This window comes from Panthera tigris, chromosome A1 (genome assembly GCF_018350195.1).
Source record: "Panthera tigris isolate Pti1 chromosome A1, P.tigris_Pti1_mat1.1, whole genome shotgun sequence".
Classification (NCBI taxonomy): domain Eukaryota; kingdom Metazoa; phylum Chordata; class Mammalia; order Carnivora; family Felidae; genus Panthera; species Panthera tigris.
Genome location: NC_056660.1, coordinates 19,304,261 through 19,324,335, shown reverse-complemented (window position 1 = coordinate 19,324,335; position 20,075 = coordinate 19,304,261). Strand labels below are relative to the sequence as shown.

Here is a 20,075-nt window from a genome sequence, read left to right as displayed (position 1 = left end):
TTCCGATTCTGTGTCTCCCTCTCTCTCTGCCCCTCCCCCATTCATGCTGTCTCTCTCTGTCTCAAAAATAAATAAAACGTTAAAAAAAAATTAAAAAAAAAAAAAAAGAAAGAATCCTGTGACACAAACAACTCCAAAGCTGCCTGTTAAAAAAGAAAATAACAGCAAAAAAAGAAAAGAAAAAAAAGAAAGATAAAAAAGGAGGATGGAAAGAAGGAAGGGAGGGAGAGGGGAGGGGGGAGTAAAAGAAAAGGAAAAGAGGGGGGAGGGGAAGGGCAGAAGGAGAGGGGATGAAAAGCCCCTCCAACCACCCCTCACCCCCCTGCCGCCAACCTTTCCCCCAGGCCCTCAGCCCATCCTCCTGCAGAGCTGAGAAGCCAGGAGGCTCTTCAGCTTTCATGGCAGGTGTATCTCCTTCCACAGGTGCACTCTAGCCCTAATGTATCCAGTTGAACCATATTTCTGCATGTGTATCTGTTTTGTTCCTGCTTTGGGAAGAAGCATCCTTTGAACTTCATGAATGAGAGAACATCAGTCCCACTCCAGGCTCAGGGGTAGGTAGGGAAGAGGAGGAACTTCCTATCTAGCTGAGTCTGGAAATCACACCTTCCTCAGCCTCTGACCCTATATGGACAAGTCTGTTGTGTCCCCTGCCTTTCAGCGCCCACGCCCTGGGCCACCCGGGGCGACCATCCGGAGATTGGAGCCAAGATGCCATTGGACTCTCTTTCCCCAACTGTTGCCTTCCTTATCAGTTCTTGGGAGAGGAGGCAGGCTGTTGAGGGTCATCACCATCCTGTGAGAGGATTTCTGCCCATTAGGGCCGTGTGTGTGTATGTGTGTGTGTGTGTGTGTGTGTGTGTGCACACTGGGGAGGCAAGAGGAGGAGGAAGGAAGGAGTCATTTGCATTGACTGTCCTTCAAGTGGACAGGACAACAATGAGAACTGATGGTGAAAACCACATATATACTAAACATTACCTAAAAATGGGTAGAGCCTTAAATGGAAAACAAAGCTGTCACCCTGAGGTGTCTAGTATTTTTCACACTTTAGTGGACACCCCACTAGAACCAAACTTAAGTATCCCTAAAGTCAGGGACTGGCAGTATAAGCTTCTTTTAGAATCCCCAAAGTAATAAATTCCAAGATTTAGCTGGATTCTAAGCTCATATGGATTTTAGCTTTAATTCTGACCATTTAACAGGAAGGGGAAAACAGAAGTTTATAAAACATGTATAATCTTCCAGAAAACAAGATCCCCTCTCTGCCCCCACCCTGCAGTGGACCTTTATTAAAGGCAGGTTATCCTGTGATAAATCCACATGATGTCATGGCCTCTGTACTTCTGTGATGGAGGTAGCACACCTCTGCCTGGGGCATATTTAGCCACCAAAGCTGAGTCATCAGAAACAGGAGAGCAAGCTTGTTCTGTTTAATCAAATATCAGTATATTCTTTAGGACACCATACCTGAAGTGATGTAATTCTACCCTGGAGAGAAAGGAAAGACATCAAAAGAGATTGGTAAAAATGCTCAAAGTCCTAAATAGGACGCAGACGAGTTGAGACAAGGTCCTGCCTTCTCAACCAGGCTGATAGGACCAAAAAAAGAAGCCGCTTTCCTTTTTCACGCCTCTTGCTCACTAGCACCCTTAACTTATTTCCCTAATTCCCACTGTGCATCATGCAAACTGTCAATACATACTCACATCCACAATTCCATTCGGGCCACACAAGCAGGTGAAGTAGGAGTTATTGATTCGGGAGCTCAGAAGGCAGAGTGACCTTCTCATGGGATGGAATCAGGCTTTGAACTCAGGTCTAAAGTGGATGCTTTTACCTTCTCCTCCACTGTATGGCCTCCCCCTGCCCTGTTCTTCCTGGAACTTTGGACATGCCACGGCAGAGCATCAGACTCTAGAACCACCAGGAATTGAGAAGCAGGAGTCAAGCCCGGTGCCCGGCATCTGGACAAGAGTGCTCCTTTTAGGAGTTTGAGCCCCGCGTCAGGCTCTGTGCTAACAGCTCAGAGCCTGGAGCCTGGTTTGGATTCTGTGTCTCCCTCTCCTTCTTCCCCTCCCCTGCTTCTCTCTCTCTCTCTCTCTCTCTCTCTCTTCATAGGGTGATTTTTACCTGCTTGTGAGGAAAGGCTGAGCTGTTTTCATCCTAGATGACATCCACCGTGACATCCACCATCACCCGTGACATCAACGACGGCAGCTGACATTTGTGGCGTGCTGAGGATGTGCTTTCCTCAGATGACTTCATTGTATCCTCACATGATCCTGGGAAGTGGAAACTGTAATTCTGCCCATTTTGTACAGATGAGAGAGCCGAAGCCCCAGGTCATGCTTTGTTATTTTTTCAATCACAACGAGGTAGGAGGCTCTATAGAAGACACCTGCATTGCCTGGTAAGGTTCCTGAGACCATCGGCCACCTTGCACTTGTGTGGGGGTTTCCTACGGACTGCCCCTTATCCACATTATCTCAGGACAGGAAAGAGGGTGGGGCTCCCCACCGAATAGAAGAAGAAATAGAGGTCCGTGGCAGGAAAGCCCTGCTCAGGATCAAGTGACCCCCCAAGGGTGTCGTTTGGACACTGCGGGGAACACACTTCTGCCCAGGGGGTTGGGGTGGAGTCCTATAAACCCAAGGCAAACACAGGAGTCTCACAACTTAGAGCTAGGGGCCATTGAAAATCACTATGAGCCTTTAAAACTCTTTTTTTTTTCTTTTTTTAATGTTCAAGCTTAAAAAAAAAAAAGCCTTAACTTGGAAATAGCATGAAGCTCAGACGCACATGGTGATGGAGAAATTCACTGCCGAGTCGTCCCCACCACGTACTCCGCACGGCTAAACGCGGGCTGCCAGCACAAATACATCGTAGTTCAGAGGCCCCTTTGCCAGAGCCAGACTCCAGCCTCACCTTCTGCCACGTCTCCCATTTTCATTTTGATGAGGTTTATTTGAATTTCCAGATGCTCCAAAAAAAAAAAAAAAAAAAAATGATCAAGAGAATTTAGGATCCTGCTGCCAACTAGGAGGTTGTTTTGGTCAGAGAGACACCTGGTGGCTCTTGAGATAAACCACACAGTCCTGCGAAAGGACACTCTCTTCCCCCAAGCATGTGACGGGGACCAGGGGTGCCAGGGAGGCCCGGCTTCTCCTGCCGAGAGCACTGGGCATCACCTTTGCAGGGAGGTGGGTGGGCCCCACAGGGCCAGAGCTGAGTGGGCTTAAACACCCTTCCCGGCTTTGTCCCCTGGACAGTCCGCTGGAGGCCCCTCAGCTTGGCCACCCCCATCTGTGGAAATGAGACTGATGTCCACTGCTCTTACTGTCATTGCGAGGACAGGGTGAGCAGGAAAGACAGAGCCCACTGTGGCCCCAGCACACAGCTGGCGGCCTGGCCTCCCAGGGTTTGAACGTTGTCACGGGGTCTTGGGTACCAGTCGGTTCACAACAGCTCTGTCCCCGGCACGTTACAGCACCTCTCCCTCCACTAGATCAGAACGCTGGGTCCCCGGAGACAGACAGGCTTTGCTCCCTCCGGGTCTACATGTGGTTCCCCCACGAAGGACGCCCTCCACATAATCATGCTCGTGGGGTTTCCTTTTGGGTGCTATTCCCCACCCCCCCGCCCTCCCCAGTTTACAGATCTCTCTATGCTTAAATCTTGCTGTAAGTGGTTACCACATTCATAGGAAGTAAAAAGAAGTAACAGCTATTTCCTTTTCAGAGGAAAAAATGTTACATTTCCATCAATCCTTGTTTTCATCTTAGCCCTTGGATGATTTCACATGTGTTTATTCATCTCTTTGAATCGAATAAAGGAGACGCTGGGATTTCGTGGCACTATTTAACATTCTCGTACTCTATCCTGTAATTTCAACTGTTGCCATTGTCTTCACACAAAGGAGAACAGCAGACAAGTAGACATCTCCCTCTGGGATAAACCCACACAGTGGCGTATGTGTCCCTGCCTGAGCTGAGTGAGAAAATGCAGAAAGCAGAGTGGTTTCGTTCCCAGCAGCTCCACAGTGCATTCCAAACTAGATCCACGCTCCCACATACAGGGTCATCTGCAAAGGGAAACTGAGTCAGCGTGAATGCTTGCTGAGAGCATTTCTCTGTATATGCATTCCTCTGTATCTGCTTGTTGTCTTTAAATAAAAGATGCAGTTAAGAAAAAGTTGTATGCAAAATAAAACTTTCCTAACTCAAGGAGAACTTTATATGCATTAGGGAATTTACCTACTGAAATATTGACATGAATTTTTTAAAACATAAAAAAAATACCTTCTAATTCAAATCTTTTCTAATTAACCTATTTGGTGGGCTGATTTTGGTCTATGCTGGATTTTCTTAAAATAAAGGCCACTTTTATTATTCTTGGTTTCTAAATTTTTTTTAATTTATTTATTTTGAGAGAGAGCGTGAGCTTGAGCTGGGGAGGAGTAGAGAGAGGGGGAGAGAAAGAATCCCAAGCAGGCTCCACGTTGTCAGTGGACAATTGTCAGTGCCTGATGTGGGACTTGAACTCATAAACTGTGAGATCATAACCTGAGCCAAAATCCAGAGTCAGACCCTTAACCGACTGAGCCACCCAGGCACCCCAATCTTGGTCTCTTAGTAAACTAGCAGAACAACTTTAGTATCTACCTCTTGACACGTCAGCTTCCCGGTGCCTCTTCACCAAGAAAACTACAATTATTATTTGCTTATAGGGTGACCCCTATAAGCTCTCATTGTAGATTCTGTCCTTCACAAGCCTTCACGAAGATCTTAAAGGCTGAAAACTTATCAGAAATGGATAGATGCTGTGATTTATTCTGGTGCGTGTGGAATCGTATCAGGGAGATCTGCTCAAATTTTAGAAAGATCTATTTTTTAAAGACATGGAATCCTCTCTTCCCACAAGGAGACATGCATACAACGAAACCCCCACACCTGGGCTTCCAGAAAAACAGTCAAGGGTGCCTGGCTTGAAGTCCTACATGGTGTGCTGGAGAAACCGTAGGGCACCAGGAAGTGCGACACATCTGTGACTGGTTCTTGATGTGGTCATACTGGGCCACAAAGATGACCACCTCAGTGATTCTACGGAGAAGCGTTGGTCTCAGGATATGACAGAGGGAAAAATCTCAAACTGGATAAAGGATATGTCACCAACATGTCCACAGAATCTACAATGAGAGCAGCATTCTGAAGTGATGCAGTTTGTGTCAGTGACTTCACAAGGTCTATCTCCCTTTTTGGGAAGGTGACCACGCGTCCCAGTTTGCTGGCTAGTGTCACTGCAGGCCGGCTGGCCTGGCCAAGTATTAATAGCGCCTCCTTTCACTCTTAAAAGTGTCCTGGTTTGGATGATAAATTACTCTGTCACCTCGGCCTCAGCTGGAGCTCGCTTGCGGCCCGCTCGCCACCCCAAGATGCCCACAGAGCCTTCCCAGCAGAGGCCCTTGGTCCAGACTCTTCGACTACTCCCCCTGCCCCGCTCCCTTAGGGCCAAGGGACCCAAAACACATCCCTCCGGATTAAAACACGTGTGTCTGACGCAGCATTTTGTTGACAATTCCTCTCGATGAGAGAAGTGCATCTAATGGGGCAGATCGAGGCCCGTGTCTGGCCCGGTGGGACAGATACCTGGATGGGGTTGCCCCCCAGGGTTCTCTCCACACACCACCAAGGCAGGCCCTGTATCCGGGAGAGGGGCCCACATGGTGCCAGGGGTGGCACATCAGAGGGTCTGGCCACCCCCCACGGCCTCCACGGTTTAAAACCCTGCCCTTCTGTGCCCTGATGAGGCAGACCAAAGCCGGCACCTTGCAGAAGTTCTCAGTGAAGACGGAGCCACACTGGCCTCAATTATGCTTCTCACACACGCGGAGCCAGCAAGAGGCAGACTTTCAGATGAATAAAAATAAACTTTATTCTAATGCAGCATGGAAAGTTTTTGGAATAGGGACTGCTCTTATCTGACGCACACAAAAATCCTTACCCCTTGAACATCTAAAGGTTACATTCTGTGCAATTATATAAATATTTTCATGGCCATATACACATGATGTTTATGGTCCTAAAAGCCTTTGAAAAAAATCAATGCAGTTAGATTCTTTAGACAATGATTAACCTAGTTAAGAAAACAAGAAACACTCCCAAGCACAGCCAGGAATAAAGGAAGGGAAGAACGGGAAGGGGCCTGGAAGGAGAGGAAGGCTGAAAATGATAGAGGCACTACAGAACCCTGCACTTGCATTTTAGAGGGCAAGACCCAACAAAATGGAATCATATGCGAAAATGGAAACAAACCATCCAAGGAGAAGGTGAGTAAGTTGACCCCACGGTCAAATTTCATGCCCAGTTGATAACAATGAGTATATTGCCTGGCAGCTTTGTTCTTCTAAGAGCAAAGTGCCCTTTTCCTATTGATTCTTACCAAACTGATAATCGGGTGGCAGTGGCAATAAAGAAAAGATTTCAGAGCCAAGAGACATGGATTTGGATCCCCGTTTTGGCAAGTGTGCTGGCTGTGTGATCCTGGACAGGATACATAGCCTCTCTGGGCCTACTGCCCCGCCTATAAAATGTGGACAATAGTATCTGCTTTGCTGGTATGCTGGGAGGATTAGAGGTAACCTATAGAAAGTGCTTATATTGTCCCTGAAAAATAACTGATACTCAATAAATAAAATTATTCTGTGTATGCGATCAGGGCTCTACCTTAAAATTTATTTCATCCTACTCGTCTACTCCCATGTAGTTCTGTCAACTACCACCGACTTTAGAGTCTAAAACTGGCCCCATTCCTGCCCCACCACAAAGAGCCACTCAAAGTGTGAAAGACTCTCCCTCGGGGAAGGTGTGGTGACTCCTTTCCTAAGGCACTGACTCAGGGTGCAGAAGTAGGAGCTCATGGAGAATAACTGATTTCCTCTGATTTGGGTATCGTTGTTTGCTTGGAGTTGCACACCACCAGGGGCACGCCTGGCAGGAGTTCTGAATGAATGCCACGAGGTGACGGTCACGCAGCAGACCACGTAATTTGGCCTCCCGGAGGCCTGCAAGGAGGTTCCTGTGAGCGCACACACCTCCCCGTGGGACACCCATTTCAAGCACCACAGGCCTCCCAGGGTCCCAAATGCCTGGACCCCACAGGGAGCAGAATTTCTCAGGTCTCAGGCTCTGAGACCCTCCCTCCAGTGGGGCAGCGACAATCCACAACAGCAGGCCATTCTGTGGGGGAGACGGCCCAGTGGGTGCCGCCTGTGGTGCACGCTCCCGCCCCACGGGACTCACCACTTGAGCTGCAGCGACGAGAGAACCACAGACACGGAGGAGGCCACCGTGGCCGCTGAGCACGTGGCCAGGACTCTGTGGCCAAGCGGCACACTAGCGAGAAAGAAAACTCTCCTCAACCTGAAGAGAAGCATGGCAGGCTCTCCGGCCAAGCATGTGAGGGAGCAGATTCTGGCAGAAGTGCCCAGGAGCAGCAGCAGGGATCACTACGGCATCAGCCATACCCTCAGAGACCGGGCAGGGCTTCGGGGTGGGGGTGGGGGGGCGGCACATCCCCAGTGTGAAGAACAGAAAAGGAAGAGACCGTGCCGGCAGAAGTCAATGGGGTGCATTTGAGGTAAACTGCGGTCTCAGATACTCGATGCGTGTGGGTCTTGTCAAAACTCACGGCTTTTCATGAGTTTCAAGGAAAGGCCCAGCCAAGTTTTTGGTCCTTTTACAAGCAATCATCCCAAACACAAAAGCAGAGGCCTGTGCGGAGGGCTGGCTGTCCCCTCCTCTGCGAGAGTCCAGCCACGTTCCCGATAAGCCCGTGCCAACAGCAGGGTCTGGCCAGGATGCCTGGCCCCTGTGCTAGTGGGATCTAGGCAGGGTGGGCCGACCCAGGGGCCACGTCTGGATGCGGCACGTGCTAGGAGAGATGACCAGGAATGTCCAGGGAGCGGAAGTCCCCGAGGCCGGACAGGAGCCTCGTCCGTCTTGCTGCTGGTGCCACACTTGACCGGCCCGAGCCTCGTCTACCGGGAAAGCCGGCCCGACTATTCAGCAAGGAGACCGAGCCCCGGGATCGTACCCGCCCGGAGCTTTCAGATGCACTGCTCCTCATCTCTGTCATTCAGGAGCAGAGACCATTTGTCCCCATTGTCGTCAGCTCCAGCACTGTGCCGAGACAGCCTGTCCGACTTCAGTGAGGACAGAGACACCTGGCTGATGTAGCTGACCTGGTCCCAGGGCGTGGCCCTCGGTGAGTCCCGTCGCCGGTCATCCATGCCAACGTGCACGCTGACCTGGGACGCAGTCAGGGGCTTCATGTGGCCCTGGGCCTGGGCCTCATACCTCTCCAGGTCGGGCTTCTTATAGCTGCAAGGCAAGGATCCAAGAGCATTTGAGACATTGTGGACAGAGGCTTTTTTTTTTTTTTTCTTTTTGGAACTTGGCAAAGACCTCTCATCAAAGTCTTTCAATAACATACAGTATCAAAACCTCATGGATTTTAAAGGGGAGGGTATTGAGCTCCCAGGATTCAGGTAAAGTTCACCTGATTCAGAAACTTGCTATCTAAATGCCTGGCACATAGTAGGCTGCCATTAACTTTTGTTAAGTGAAAGCATGAACAAATATGTTTTTCAAAAAAGATAAAATAATAATGCACGAGGATCCCATGTCTACATGACATTTCCACGTCAACAACTCTTGAGCCGACTAACTATAACAGCCGAGCATGTGATGATGGCTGTGAGGTGGAGAATTACTCGCTCGTGGTGCTGATGAAGCCATTACACACACACACACACACACACACACACACACACACAGCTCCACCATCCTGTCTTTGCCTCAGGTGCGCTGGGAACCTACACATGTCACACATCCAGCCAGCCCAGGAGGCAGAGGGAAAGGGGTGGCTGGGTGGAGGGAGAAGGCTTGGGGGGTGCCGCCGTGGCACATGCTCCCGCCTCCGGGGACTCACCACTTGAGTTGCAGCGACGAGAGAACCACAGACACGGAGGAGGCCGCCATGGCCGCTGAGCCCATCCACGGCTGTAGCACGATGCCGATGGGCATGAAGACCCCTGGCCAAGGGAAGGACGACACTCACGCCACAGCCCAGAGGCGAGGGGCACCGCTTTGGGCTGCCCACTGTGAAGTTCTCCTCCTTGGGGTGGCTCAGAAGCCCCTGCTGCCACGTCATGACCATGTGCCAACAGGCAGTCTCAGAGCTGGGTAGGGGTGCCGTCAAAGGGACTGGGCTCACCCACCCACCCTGGCCTTCCCGGGACGGTGCCCAAATGGCATCGCGGGTTTCAGGAGGAGCTCCAAGGGAGCAGGGAACCCCAGGGACCCTCTTTGCAGCTTTCGTTTACCTTTAGAGACTTATGAAGCAGAGAACATAATGAAACCAAACTCTTTCTAAAACACTCTGGCAGCCAGTGAAGCAGGTTACCCACTAGGCTGGCAGGAACCCAGCAGGCAGACAGAAGCCTGCTGTCAAAGAAGCTGGAGTCAAAGGTCAGCAAACAGGTGAGAGCCACCCTACCTGCTGCGATGGGTATCCCGATCAGATTATAAATCAATGCCAGCACCAGATTGAGTCGTACTCTCCAGACGGTCCTCTTGGAGAGGTGAATGCTCGCCACCACGTCGAGCAAGTCGTTCTGTAGGAGGAACACCCGGTCGGTCAGTCAGGAGTCTGTCCCACGGCCCTCACCACTCCCATGACCTGGACAACAGGGCGGGAGAAGACAGAGCCAAGCTCACTCTGATGAGGACAACGTCAGCAGCCTCAATGGCGACATCTGTGCCTGTCCCGATGGCAATGCCCACGTCGGCCCGGGCCAAGGCCGGCGAGTCGTTGACCCCATCTCCCACCATGGCGACTCTCTTCCCTTCATTCTGGAGCTCCTGGACCTTGGCCACCTTGTGAGAAGGCAGCACCTCTGCAAAGACTTTGTTGATGCCAACCTAAAGGGAAAGGAAAAGAGAAGTCAAGGAACAAATACACGACACCTGCTGTTGGCAAAGGACGGTGAACAGTAGCAGAAATGTGTGAGTCATCTTCCCCCGGTCCAGTCAATGACGTCAGTCACCAAACCCTGCAGATCCCAGGGCACGCGTGCCCATCCTGGTGCCCTCCCCCACTTCCACGGAGGCTTAGGCCCCTGCGGGTCTCCCTGCCTACCTCCCAGCCTCCCCTCCCCCTATGCCCACCGTGGTCTTCCCGAAGCAGTGGTCAGCCGATCACGCTACTCTCTTGCTTAAAGATTTCCAGTGGCTCCCACTTCCCCTTAGGATGACAACCGCACTCCTCGGTCTGCCTCCCAAGGCCCCCCCCCCCATAACTGGTTTCTGCGTGTCTCTGACCTTCTGCCTTGTGGCCCAGCAGGCCCAGCCTGGACTCTGCCCCGTTCAGCTCCTGGCAGCTCTCCAGCCCACTGCTGGGGAGCTCAGGCTGCCTGCTCTGTCCTGGATCCGTCAGTTACCCTTTCTCCATCCCTCCCCCTTTTCTTCATCTGACCACCCCTGCTCAAGCATTTCCTCCCCTGGGAAGGGGTCTCCAGCCCTTGCCAGGGCAGGGGTGGGGGGTGTGATCTGGCATCCCCCACATGTCCTGTGCACTTCTCTGTTGGAGAACTGAGCCCTCAGTTCAACCCTGGCCACTGGTCCACCCTCCCCCCAGGACAGTAAGCTGCTGGAGGGCAGGTGCCCTCTTCACTCTGCTCTGTAGCCTGTCACATAGGTGGTGCTTAGGAAGTGCTTGCTGAACTGATAAATGATTTTTAACCAGGAAGAGGCATGGGTACTCAACAAGACCATCGTTAGCAAGGAAGGCCACGTATAGAGAGGTACTGGGGCTTCCCTTATAGGAAGCAGTTCATTTTCAAAAACATACACTTTACACCTCTTTGGGGAGGCTGTGTAATTTTTAGGAATTTGCACCGGAGCCATCGGCCTGGGCGGAGTCGGGCAGACAGGAAGCAGTGCCTAGGAGTGAGCGCTGCTGGAGAACTGCCCGCGACCCAGCCGTGTCGGCTGCACACGCTTGGGAAGAGCTGAGCTGGGGCACCCAAGTGGCTCGGTCGGTTGAGCGTCCGACTTCGGCTCAGGTCGTGATCTCACGGTCCTTGGGTTCGAGCCCCACGTCAGGCTCTGTGCTGACAGCTCGGAGCCTGGAGCCTGCTTCCGATTCTGTGTCTCCCTCTCTTTCTGCCCTTCCCCACTCATGCGTGCACTCTCTCTCTCTCGCTCAAAAATAAACATTAAAAAAAAAAAAAAGAGCTGAGCTGACAAAACATTCCCTTAAACCCCAAATCTAGAAAGTTGTGTATTTCAACTCTCAAGCCATGATTTTTTTTTCCCCATTGGAGATACAGACGCAGAGGACGTTGGAATTGCCTTCTGCAACGGCAGTACAGTGGTCTCCCGTGGGATGCTGCACAGCTGGGGCCAGAACAGAGCATGAGGAGAGAAACGCACCCAGCACAGGGAAAGACCAGACGCAAGGTGGGGCACTGGATGCGCTGGCTGTCGCTGACTTTTCCCCCTCAAACTGCTCCAGTGGGCTTAAGATCAATTTGAAAGGGCAAAGATCCCCGGCCCCCAGCCCCCACCTGGGTGGCAATGGCTCTGGCGGTCTTCCGGTTGTCCCCAGTGATCAGAACCACGTCCACGCCCATGCTCTTCAGCGTGTGCACGGCCAGGGCTGCCTCCTGCTTGACAGCATCCGCGATGGCAATCATCCCGCAGAGCACGCCTGCAGGGGACACCCTCAGGTGAGTCCTCAATGGCGGGCGCTGGGTGGCCCGAGGGGCAAAGGAGGAAAGAAAGGAGGCTCCACTACCGGTGATCGTTTCTATAATGCAACATCACATGCGAAAGCAAAGCACCAAAGTACAAAACATAACGTGGCTTTGATTCTGCATTCTTAAAAGTTACCTACATTTGTAGATGCATACAAAAGTCTGGAAGAAACATGAAATGCTAACAGTGGCTCTCCGAAGGCTAGGATAAGGAGTAATTTCATTTTCTTCTTTATAGTTCTCAGAATCTTCCAAATATTCTGCAAGGAACATCTATCACTTTGTAGAGTGTCTGGGTCATAATAACGCAATGCATGTTAGCTATTGTTTTTGGAACATGAGAATCAGAATAAGTACAACAGATGCTACTTAAAAGTGATGAACGTCCAAACAGAAAATCAGTCCTTCCTTTTTCTTTTCCTTCCTATAAAACGCATCTCTGTATAACTTTTTTGTTTGTTTTGTTTTGTTTTGCGTGAATCTTCGGATCCTGAGGCAGGAAGGCTTTCGAGGACTGGGGTGCGGGGGGGTCAGATGCGGGCGAGTGGTGTGACCGAGGGCACGGCCCCTTCAGCCGAGCAGATTCCGGTCTGAGGAGCTGAGGGGACTGCGGGCTTATAAGGACTTTGGAAAGGGCATGGTGGTGTCAGCAGGAGAAAAGAGTGACAGAGGACATGTCTGGTTGCAGCAGTAAAAAGGAGAATAATTTCTGTTGCTCATCTGCATACAGTTTCACTTCTATAAGAGAGAACACCAGCAAAGGAAGGTTCCAATGCACTGAGGCGTGAAGCCGCGGACATAACCTGAGGACTGAGGCACATGCAATCCTGGAGAGCTCGGTGGAGCGGGCAGTGGGTCTCGCTACTGGAGGGCACCCCGCGGCCAACCTTCCCGGACAGCAAACCGCGGCTGCGTCTGCAGTGATGGGGGAGGCGGGTGACCGAACGTCGGGCTCAGATGGACGCAGACGATGACAGCGAGGGCAGTGTAGAACGTAAGACCAAGGAGGCTGACACCACCTCGCTCTGGGTGTCGGGGAAGGAGGGACACAACGAGAGAGACACCTCCAGACCGAGAACGAAGTGAAAAACTGGCAAGGCAGCCTTTTGGGCTATAGAATTTAAATTAACAGACAGGAAAATATATTTAAAAAAAAAAACCCGAGAAAGTCTATTTTTGCCAGATAGCCCTAAGAAACTTCGTTTCTGAGAGCAGAAGGCAGGGGTGGGTGGGGCGTTTTACCATCTATGGCCACCAGGATGGCTGTCTGGCCTTTCATCTCGTGATCTGTCATAGTGTCACTGATGTCGCTGGAAATGGTTAAGCCGTTGCGCCTCATCCATTCGCGGTTCCCAATCAGCACAGAGAAGGTCTGGGGGGTTGCATCTGTTCAAAAGAGTTTGTGGTTATTCCCAAAGAGTCCAATTTTACTGTGAGAAAGGACTAAAAACCGTGGGATCCTTTGAACAGCAGAATGTCCTTTCAACCGTTCTGAAAAACTGTACCTAGTAAGCCCCTCTCGTAGCACCATCCTTGAAGGACCAGGGAAAAAAGAGTAATTAATGTGTGGAATGTGAGCGTGTGGATTAAAGGGGGTGGATTAAAAGCTACATGCAGTACGTGTGAAAATGTTATGAGCCCATTAACCATTAGGCAGTGTTCTTATTTGCCTTTAAGAGGTATCTGCTGGTTCTTTTTCTGCAGAGATTTGAAGCAGCAATTGTAGCTTGGTACAGATGCCTGGCCCAAGGGGCATCAGCAAATAACTAGTCTCTATCTAGGAAATGTCTTAAAGCTGTTCCTCCTAAAAGTCTAGGCGAGTCTTCCCCGTCACCTTTTTTTTTTTTTTTAAAGATTTACTAAAAAAAATTTTTTTTAATGTTTATTTATTTTGAGACAGAGAGAGAGAGAGAGAGAGAGGGAGGGAGGGGCAGAGAGAGGGAGACACAGAATCCGAAGCAGGCTCCGGGCTCCGAGCTGTCAGCACAGAGCCCGACGCGGGGCTCTAACTCATGAACTGCAAGATCATGACCTGAGCTGAAGTCAGACACTCAACCAACTGAGCCACCCAGGCGCCCCTCACCCTTTTTCTTTCTAAATGTTTATTTATTTTTGAGAGAGAGCGCACACACACACACATACACATGCTGGGGAGGAGGAGACGGGGACAGAGGATCTGAAGCGGGTGTGTTGACAGCAGTGAGCCTGATGCGGGGCTTGAACTAACTACAAGATCATGACTTGAGTTGAAGTCGGACACTTAACCTACTGAGCTACCCAGGCACCCCATCTCCTGTCACCTTTTAACTCTGTGTGCCACTAACTTAGGTGTCACCACACAGACCAGTCCCCGGAAGCTAAATGGAAGGGTCACTCTAGGGTTCTAAACTGCTAGAAGGTGGCAGGTGGCTTCTAGCAATATGCATTCCCAAGCAAGACTGAACTACCAATGCACTTAAGAGAGAATACTAGACACGGGGTTTTGGGGTTGGGAGGGTTTCTACACTCTTACGGCGGTGGCTAGCAAGCTATGCTTAGAGTCAGAAAAGCCGCTATTTGAAGACAGCTGTCGCTCCACGCAGTACCCCTTCTTGGCTTGGGCAGACCATTCCCCTCTGCATTCTCTGCCGCCAGCTCTGTAAACATGACACATCCCATCAGAGCTCCACCGCACGGGAGGGAGACGGGAAGGGCAAAAGCAGAATTCCCATCTGTCTGCTTTGTAGCTTAGGAGAAGACCCACTTGGGATGAAAAAGAGGAGACTCAAGATTACGGGTCGCAGAAACAACCCTCTATGAATTTCAGTAGCGTCAAGACTCAGATGCATCAGAGAACACAACAGAGAAGCCACAGGTCTTCCTGGGGGAGGCGGGCATGCGGCACCCCAGCCATGAGCCACGCCCATCCATAGCAGGGGACCCAGCGGTGCTGGCCCGGGCTCCCTGGTTTGGCATGCCGCCACCTGACCCGGCCGGACCCCACCCCTGGCAGGCCGGGCAGAGAGACGAGGGCCAGGGGTACCTGTCTCCTCAGGGACACCGCCAACGCCGTTTGAGACCCCAGCCTGTGTGCTCCACTGGCGCTTGCCATGGGCCACGATGCCCTCCACGTTGCTGACTTTACAGCCAATTCCGCAGCCTGGCACCGCCTGGAAGTCTGTGCAGTACCCCAAGGTCTCTGTTCCCAGCTCCTGTGGAGGCAGGGAGGGAGGGGAGGTGAGTAGGAGGGAGGACAGACCCGGGAGCGGGGCAGGAAGGCACAGCACCAGCCAGAACTGAGGGGTAAGCAGGACCGGGAAGGGGAGGAGACGGACTAGTAACTCTGCAATCCCTTCTCTTATCCGACACCGACACTATGATTATTACACTGATGCCTCATGATACTGGACAAAGGGCAGACTGAAAGGAGGACAGCAGTTCACAGCAAATGCCTCAAATTAAAGGAGGTGGGAGAGCAAAAAGAGGAAAGATTATTTTTATGTTGCAAATCATTTCATGAAAACGATGGAATGGGGAAATGGTAACAGAGCCGCTCTGAGCCCAGCAGGAGGGTAACCACCCCTTTACAGACCCTGGGGGACGAGGACAGTGGCAGGAGAAAGGACTGAGGAGCTGTTTCATCTGGGTTAACTACACAGCAGAGGAGTGCTGAGAGAGCACAGCTCATCCTGAAACATCAGGAGAGAGGGGACATGGTGGTCCGAAGGACCCTACACAAAATGCCAAAGGAGATTTCTGGAAGAGTCCCTGTCCAGGTGGAGCTGTCCACTTTTCCCCCAGGCATCCACACCACCTTTCTACATTCACATAATCCTATTCGCCCAGACCGTTTAAAATTTTTCAGGGCAATATTCCGGCACCTCCCGCTGCCTCTATGTTTAGACTGAAAACGGAAAACTACACAGGCCTTTCCTCTGGAGAGGTCGAAGGATGACCGCTTCCCCATTAACTGCCAAGAACCCACGGGGCGTTTCGCTCACGGCTGCTGGTTCCTCTCCATTTCCCCGTCCCCAGTTGAGGGCTCCCTCCTTGCCTCACCCCGACCCCTCATTTGGTTTCGTATCCCTCTTGCACTAAGTGCTCGTAAGGGACCGAACTGTTCCACCATCTGTCCTTCCCACCCGACCACCAGCTCCCCGAGCACAGAAGCTCGGTACGTTCTCAGTAAATGAGTGTTAACGCTGAACTGCTTTTGTGATAATCTGGCAACGGGATGAGGGACCCAGCGCTGTGAGCCGTATCTCCAACCTGTTGCTCCGCAGGGGCTGCTGAGGGGTTTCCGGACCCCACAAGCCAAGGCCTCCCGGAAGGCAGCTGACTCAGGTTACAGAGGTCAAGGAGAAAAGGCCTGTGAGGAGGAAGGCGCTTGGAGGCTTCCAGCCCAGCCGGTGACAGCGGGGGAGGTGGAGGAAGGGGAGGGCGCGGGGCGGGGTGAGCAATGCCCAGGTCGACATACCTCTTTACAGTACTTGGTGACCGCCACACCCAGGGGGTGCTCGCTGCTGGCCTCCGCAGTCCCCACCACAGCAAGAACCTTCCTGAGGGGCAGCGTGGCCACATCCGCGAGCAGGAGGACCCTCATGACCTTGGGGACCCCGTGGGTAATGGTGCCAGTTTTGTCAAACATCACAGTCTTTATCTGCCAAAACAACCAACCACACCTTGGTGATCACGTATACAGATGGAAGGGACTTGAAGAGTCCACACAACCTTGAGGCAGAACTCCACTCAACTAAGCTCGAGTGAGTAACATCCCTTCATGACTCCATTAACTCAATCCTCCACGATCAATCCCGGGTTCACGCACTCCCGCGACAGAGACATTGTCTCCCTCTCAGTCCAGCTGGAACAATCCGCGCTGTGACTTGACCCTTGCCAGGTCGAGCCAGAAGTTGTCACTCCAGTGTGACAGGAGATGGCATGGCACCGTCTTCCGGGCAATGCCACCACGCACATCTGTCCGTGTCAGCGCCCTGCAGTGTCTCTGCGGCCGCCTGAGAATAAGGCGCTCACGCTGCAGCTGGAGGGAGGGGAAGGCGGTGCCCCTGGCCATGTAACCAACCACCGGAGCCACTTTCTCCGCCTGTCCCACTGGGTCCGTGGTCCCCACGGGTCTGGGCTCTGCTGGTCGGTCCCTGTGTCCGAGGCCACAGCCCAGCGACCCCTGAACTCCACACTCCCCCAGGCCCCGTCGAAGGCCAGCTGCTCGCCGTGCCCAGACTGCCCCACAGGCCCGGCTCTCCCTCACTTAGCAAACAACACTCAGCTCTTTGTTTCTGATGCCGAGCGCCAGCCTCAGCAACGCACTTAACTGCTCTTCCTCCAACAATTCTTGCCGCCTTTCGTCCCTCCCTCCACTCTGCAGGCACAGCGGTCTTCCCAACAAGTAACCCAGTTCCATCCTGCGGGGCTTCAGACCCCTCCACGGCCCCTTGCTGTTCTTGGGGTTAAGTTCCGGATCCAATCTGGAGTTGACAGAAACTCCCAGGCCCTGCCTTCCCTGCATTTCTCCCTCAGCAGCCTCTTCTCCTGTCAGTCTCTCTCTCTCTCTCTCATTTCCTTCTGGTTCCTCATTACTTATTCAGCAAGTAACCGCTGAGCGCTTCCGATGTGCCGGACCCTGGGCAAGATGCTGGGGACACAATGGTGAGAAAAGAGTTCCCAGTCCCTGATCTTATGGAGCCTATGATAGGACAGTACAGCCTCCCCAGGCTGTTCCACTGCCAGAACATCCTTCCCGACCTCCGCTGTCTGGCTCACTCTGGCTCTACTGGTTGGTCCCAGGTGAACCCCCTGTACTTCCTTTCCTGCCTCTGCACCCACTCACCCCCAGGCCGACACACACAAGTGCAGGTTAGGTCCCTGCTAAACCACCCTGCCAGCCTCACACGCTCTCACGGATCTGTGGTCTGCATACTCCACACCTGCCTCTCCCACTAACGTGTGAGCTCCCTCACAGCAGAGGCCCATGGCCATTGCCAGGGCCTAGGACAGGACCCACACACACAAAGTAAATGCTCAACAAACATAAATAAACGGAGGGACGGAAGGTTAGGGATGGGCATGTTGGGCCGAAGAAAGATTCTTCATAAACACGGTTGCTGCCTATTCCACTCCCGGGAGTGAGGATCCCTCTGCTAATCACATGTTTGTGCTCCAGTACTGTCTGAGCCCGGCTCCCCAGGCGAGAGTGCCAGCTCTGCCAAAGCTGTAGGCCTTTGGGCAAATTGCCTCACCTCCTCCCGCTGTAGCTTCCTCATCTGCAAAACGGGAATAATAAGCACCCACCTCAAAGAGTTGTTAATGAGACGAAATCAATTTGTATTTAATCTTACAACTCTTAGCTGTTGTTGCTATCATTCCCCGTCAGTCCTGGCTTTCTGTTTTATTTAATTAACGGAGTGCCCTCGAGCCTCTTCCAGGTTGTCCTCTTAATACAGAATTTAAACAGATACCATTTTCACGAGGACTAAGTTTCAAAAAAAAAAAAATCACACAGCAACAGCTACAAAGTCATTCCAGCCAAGACCCCAAAGGACAGGCAGGAGAGCAAGGCCAACCTTGTGGGCCATTTCCAGAGGCTTGCCTCCCTTGATGAGGATGCCATTCTGGGCGGCCACCCCGGTGCCCACCATGACCGCCGTGGGTGTGGCCAAGCCCAGCGAGCAGGGGCAGGCAATGCAGAGCACCGTGATGGATGTCTGGAACGCAAACCGGATGATCACCTCTGTCTGGGAGATGTGCTTGTTGGGGGTCTGAAAAGAGGAAACAGATACAGGCAGGCTGAGGGTTAAATGAGGGATCCCACAGACTCCTAATCACACGAGAACATTTCAAGGCAGGCAGTGGGACCTGAGTCTGTGTGACGAGCGGGGGTTTGGGAAACATGGCGCGTTCCACTCTGCCTCAGTGTTGTGTTATCACATGGTTCATTCACTGTTCCCCAGCCCAGTTTTCCAACCTGATCCCACAGGCTTTCCTCTGAGAGAGGCATGATGAGAGGTATATGAAACTCTGCTGGAGGAAGGAGCATGGACTCTAGAATCGGACTAGGTATATCCATTTCCTGGCCCTGACACTAATTTGACTTCTCCAGGTCTCAGCTCCCTCACATACAAAACGGAGACAATAATACCAATAATGCCCAGCTGGTTGTTATAAGGGTTAAATGAGATTATATATATATATATATACACATATATATACATGTAAACATATAAATGTGCATTGTACAATATCTAGCAGAAGAAAGGCACCTAAAAATTGTAACTATTACACTTTCCGTATTACATAGTAACAATATTACATGTTATTTTTATCATTCTTATGAAAACTTTAAAAAATCATAGATCTCTAAGGCATCTACCCTAAGATGATAATCATACAAGTGGCTAAAGATACCAAGATACTTATCACAGCGTTTTTATAATGGCAAAAAACTAGAGACAACCCATAGGGAATGAATTAATTAAATTGTGGGTATGAAAAAAATAATTGTGGGTATGATGTACATAATGGAATATTATGCAATTGTTGAAATCATGATGTGTATCTATCCTTGCTGACATGGAAAGACATCAGTAACACTGCTGGATAAAAAAAGCAACCACAAAATGGCATGTGTTGTGACTGAATTAGTGTGAAATTATCTGCCCATATCTCTACATAGTCCTTCAACAATACTGGAAGGATGTTCACCAAAGTGCAAAAAACTGTTACTCCTAGGGACGGGATTTGGAGCCACCTTTATTTTCTTCTATTTTTTTCACTACTGTTTTCTTGGTAAACTCCAAACAAACAAAATATGGGTCTCTTTTCCAGTTACCTAGCGACCCACAAGGTTGTTACTCTTTGCATTCTGACATCGTGATTTATCTTGGTTTATTTTTCAAAATGGCGGCTGTCTCTGAGGTACAATCAGGAGACATTATATTCACTTTAATTATAGTATGTTTTCTAAATCAAGGATACAGAGCACAATCTCTTTAGCGTTCATCTATATTCCTTGATTTTGAAAGGCAGAATCCTAAAATAAGGTGCATTATTAAAGGGTCATTTCACTTTGATTAGAAACAGTTGCATTTAGATAGAAGGGCGCAGTATTTAAGACGTAATTGTGGTTTTTAGAGATAAAGATGATATGATTAAAAAAAAAAAACACAGTAATTCTCGTTAAAATAACACCGGACACTCCGACGGGACTGGGTGGACTTCTAGAAGGTGACATGAACGTCTCCCTACAAGTGACATCACACAG

The 20,075-nt window shown here is 51.0% G+C and overlaps 1 protein-coding gene across 6 annotated transcripts in view; it reads right to left on the bottom strand.

Annotated features, from left to right (window-relative positions):
• Positions 1–1,263: 1,263 nt before the first annotated feature.
• ATP7B (ATPase copper transporting beta) overlaps positions 1,264–20,075 on the bottom strand; it is a 79,222-nt gene continuing 60,410 nt past the window's right edge. For 2 of the 6 annotated variants that reach the window (XM_042962664.1, XM_015544563.2), the window contains 9 exons: positions 18,379–18,573; positions 16,275–16,457; positions 14,841–15,009; positions 13,061–13,204; positions 11,630–11,772; positions 9,780–9,983; positions 9,559–9,676; positions 8,992–9,094; positions 7,614–8,381 (listed from right to left, as the gene is read on the bottom strand). In XM_042962664.1, the coding sequence (XP_042818598.1) occupies positions 8,108–8,381; positions 8,992–9,094; positions 9,559–9,676; positions 9,780–9,983; positions 11,630–11,772; positions 13,061–13,204; positions 14,841–15,009; positions 16,275–16,457; positions 18,379–18,573 (1,533 nt within the window). In that variant the 3' untranslated portion in view covers positions 7,614–8,107. Of the gene's footprint in view, positions 1,492–2,133; positions 2,286–2,774; positions 2,984–3,793; positions 4,085–7,301; positions 8,382–8,991; positions 9,095–9,558; positions 9,677–9,779; positions 9,984–11,629; positions 11,773–13,060; positions 13,205–14,840; positions 15,010–16,274; positions 16,458–18,378; positions 18,574–20,075 lie in introns of those variants that run through there. The other 4 variants (XR_006210069.1, XM_042962751.1, XR_006210051.1 and 1 more) reach the window with 4 other exon arrangements.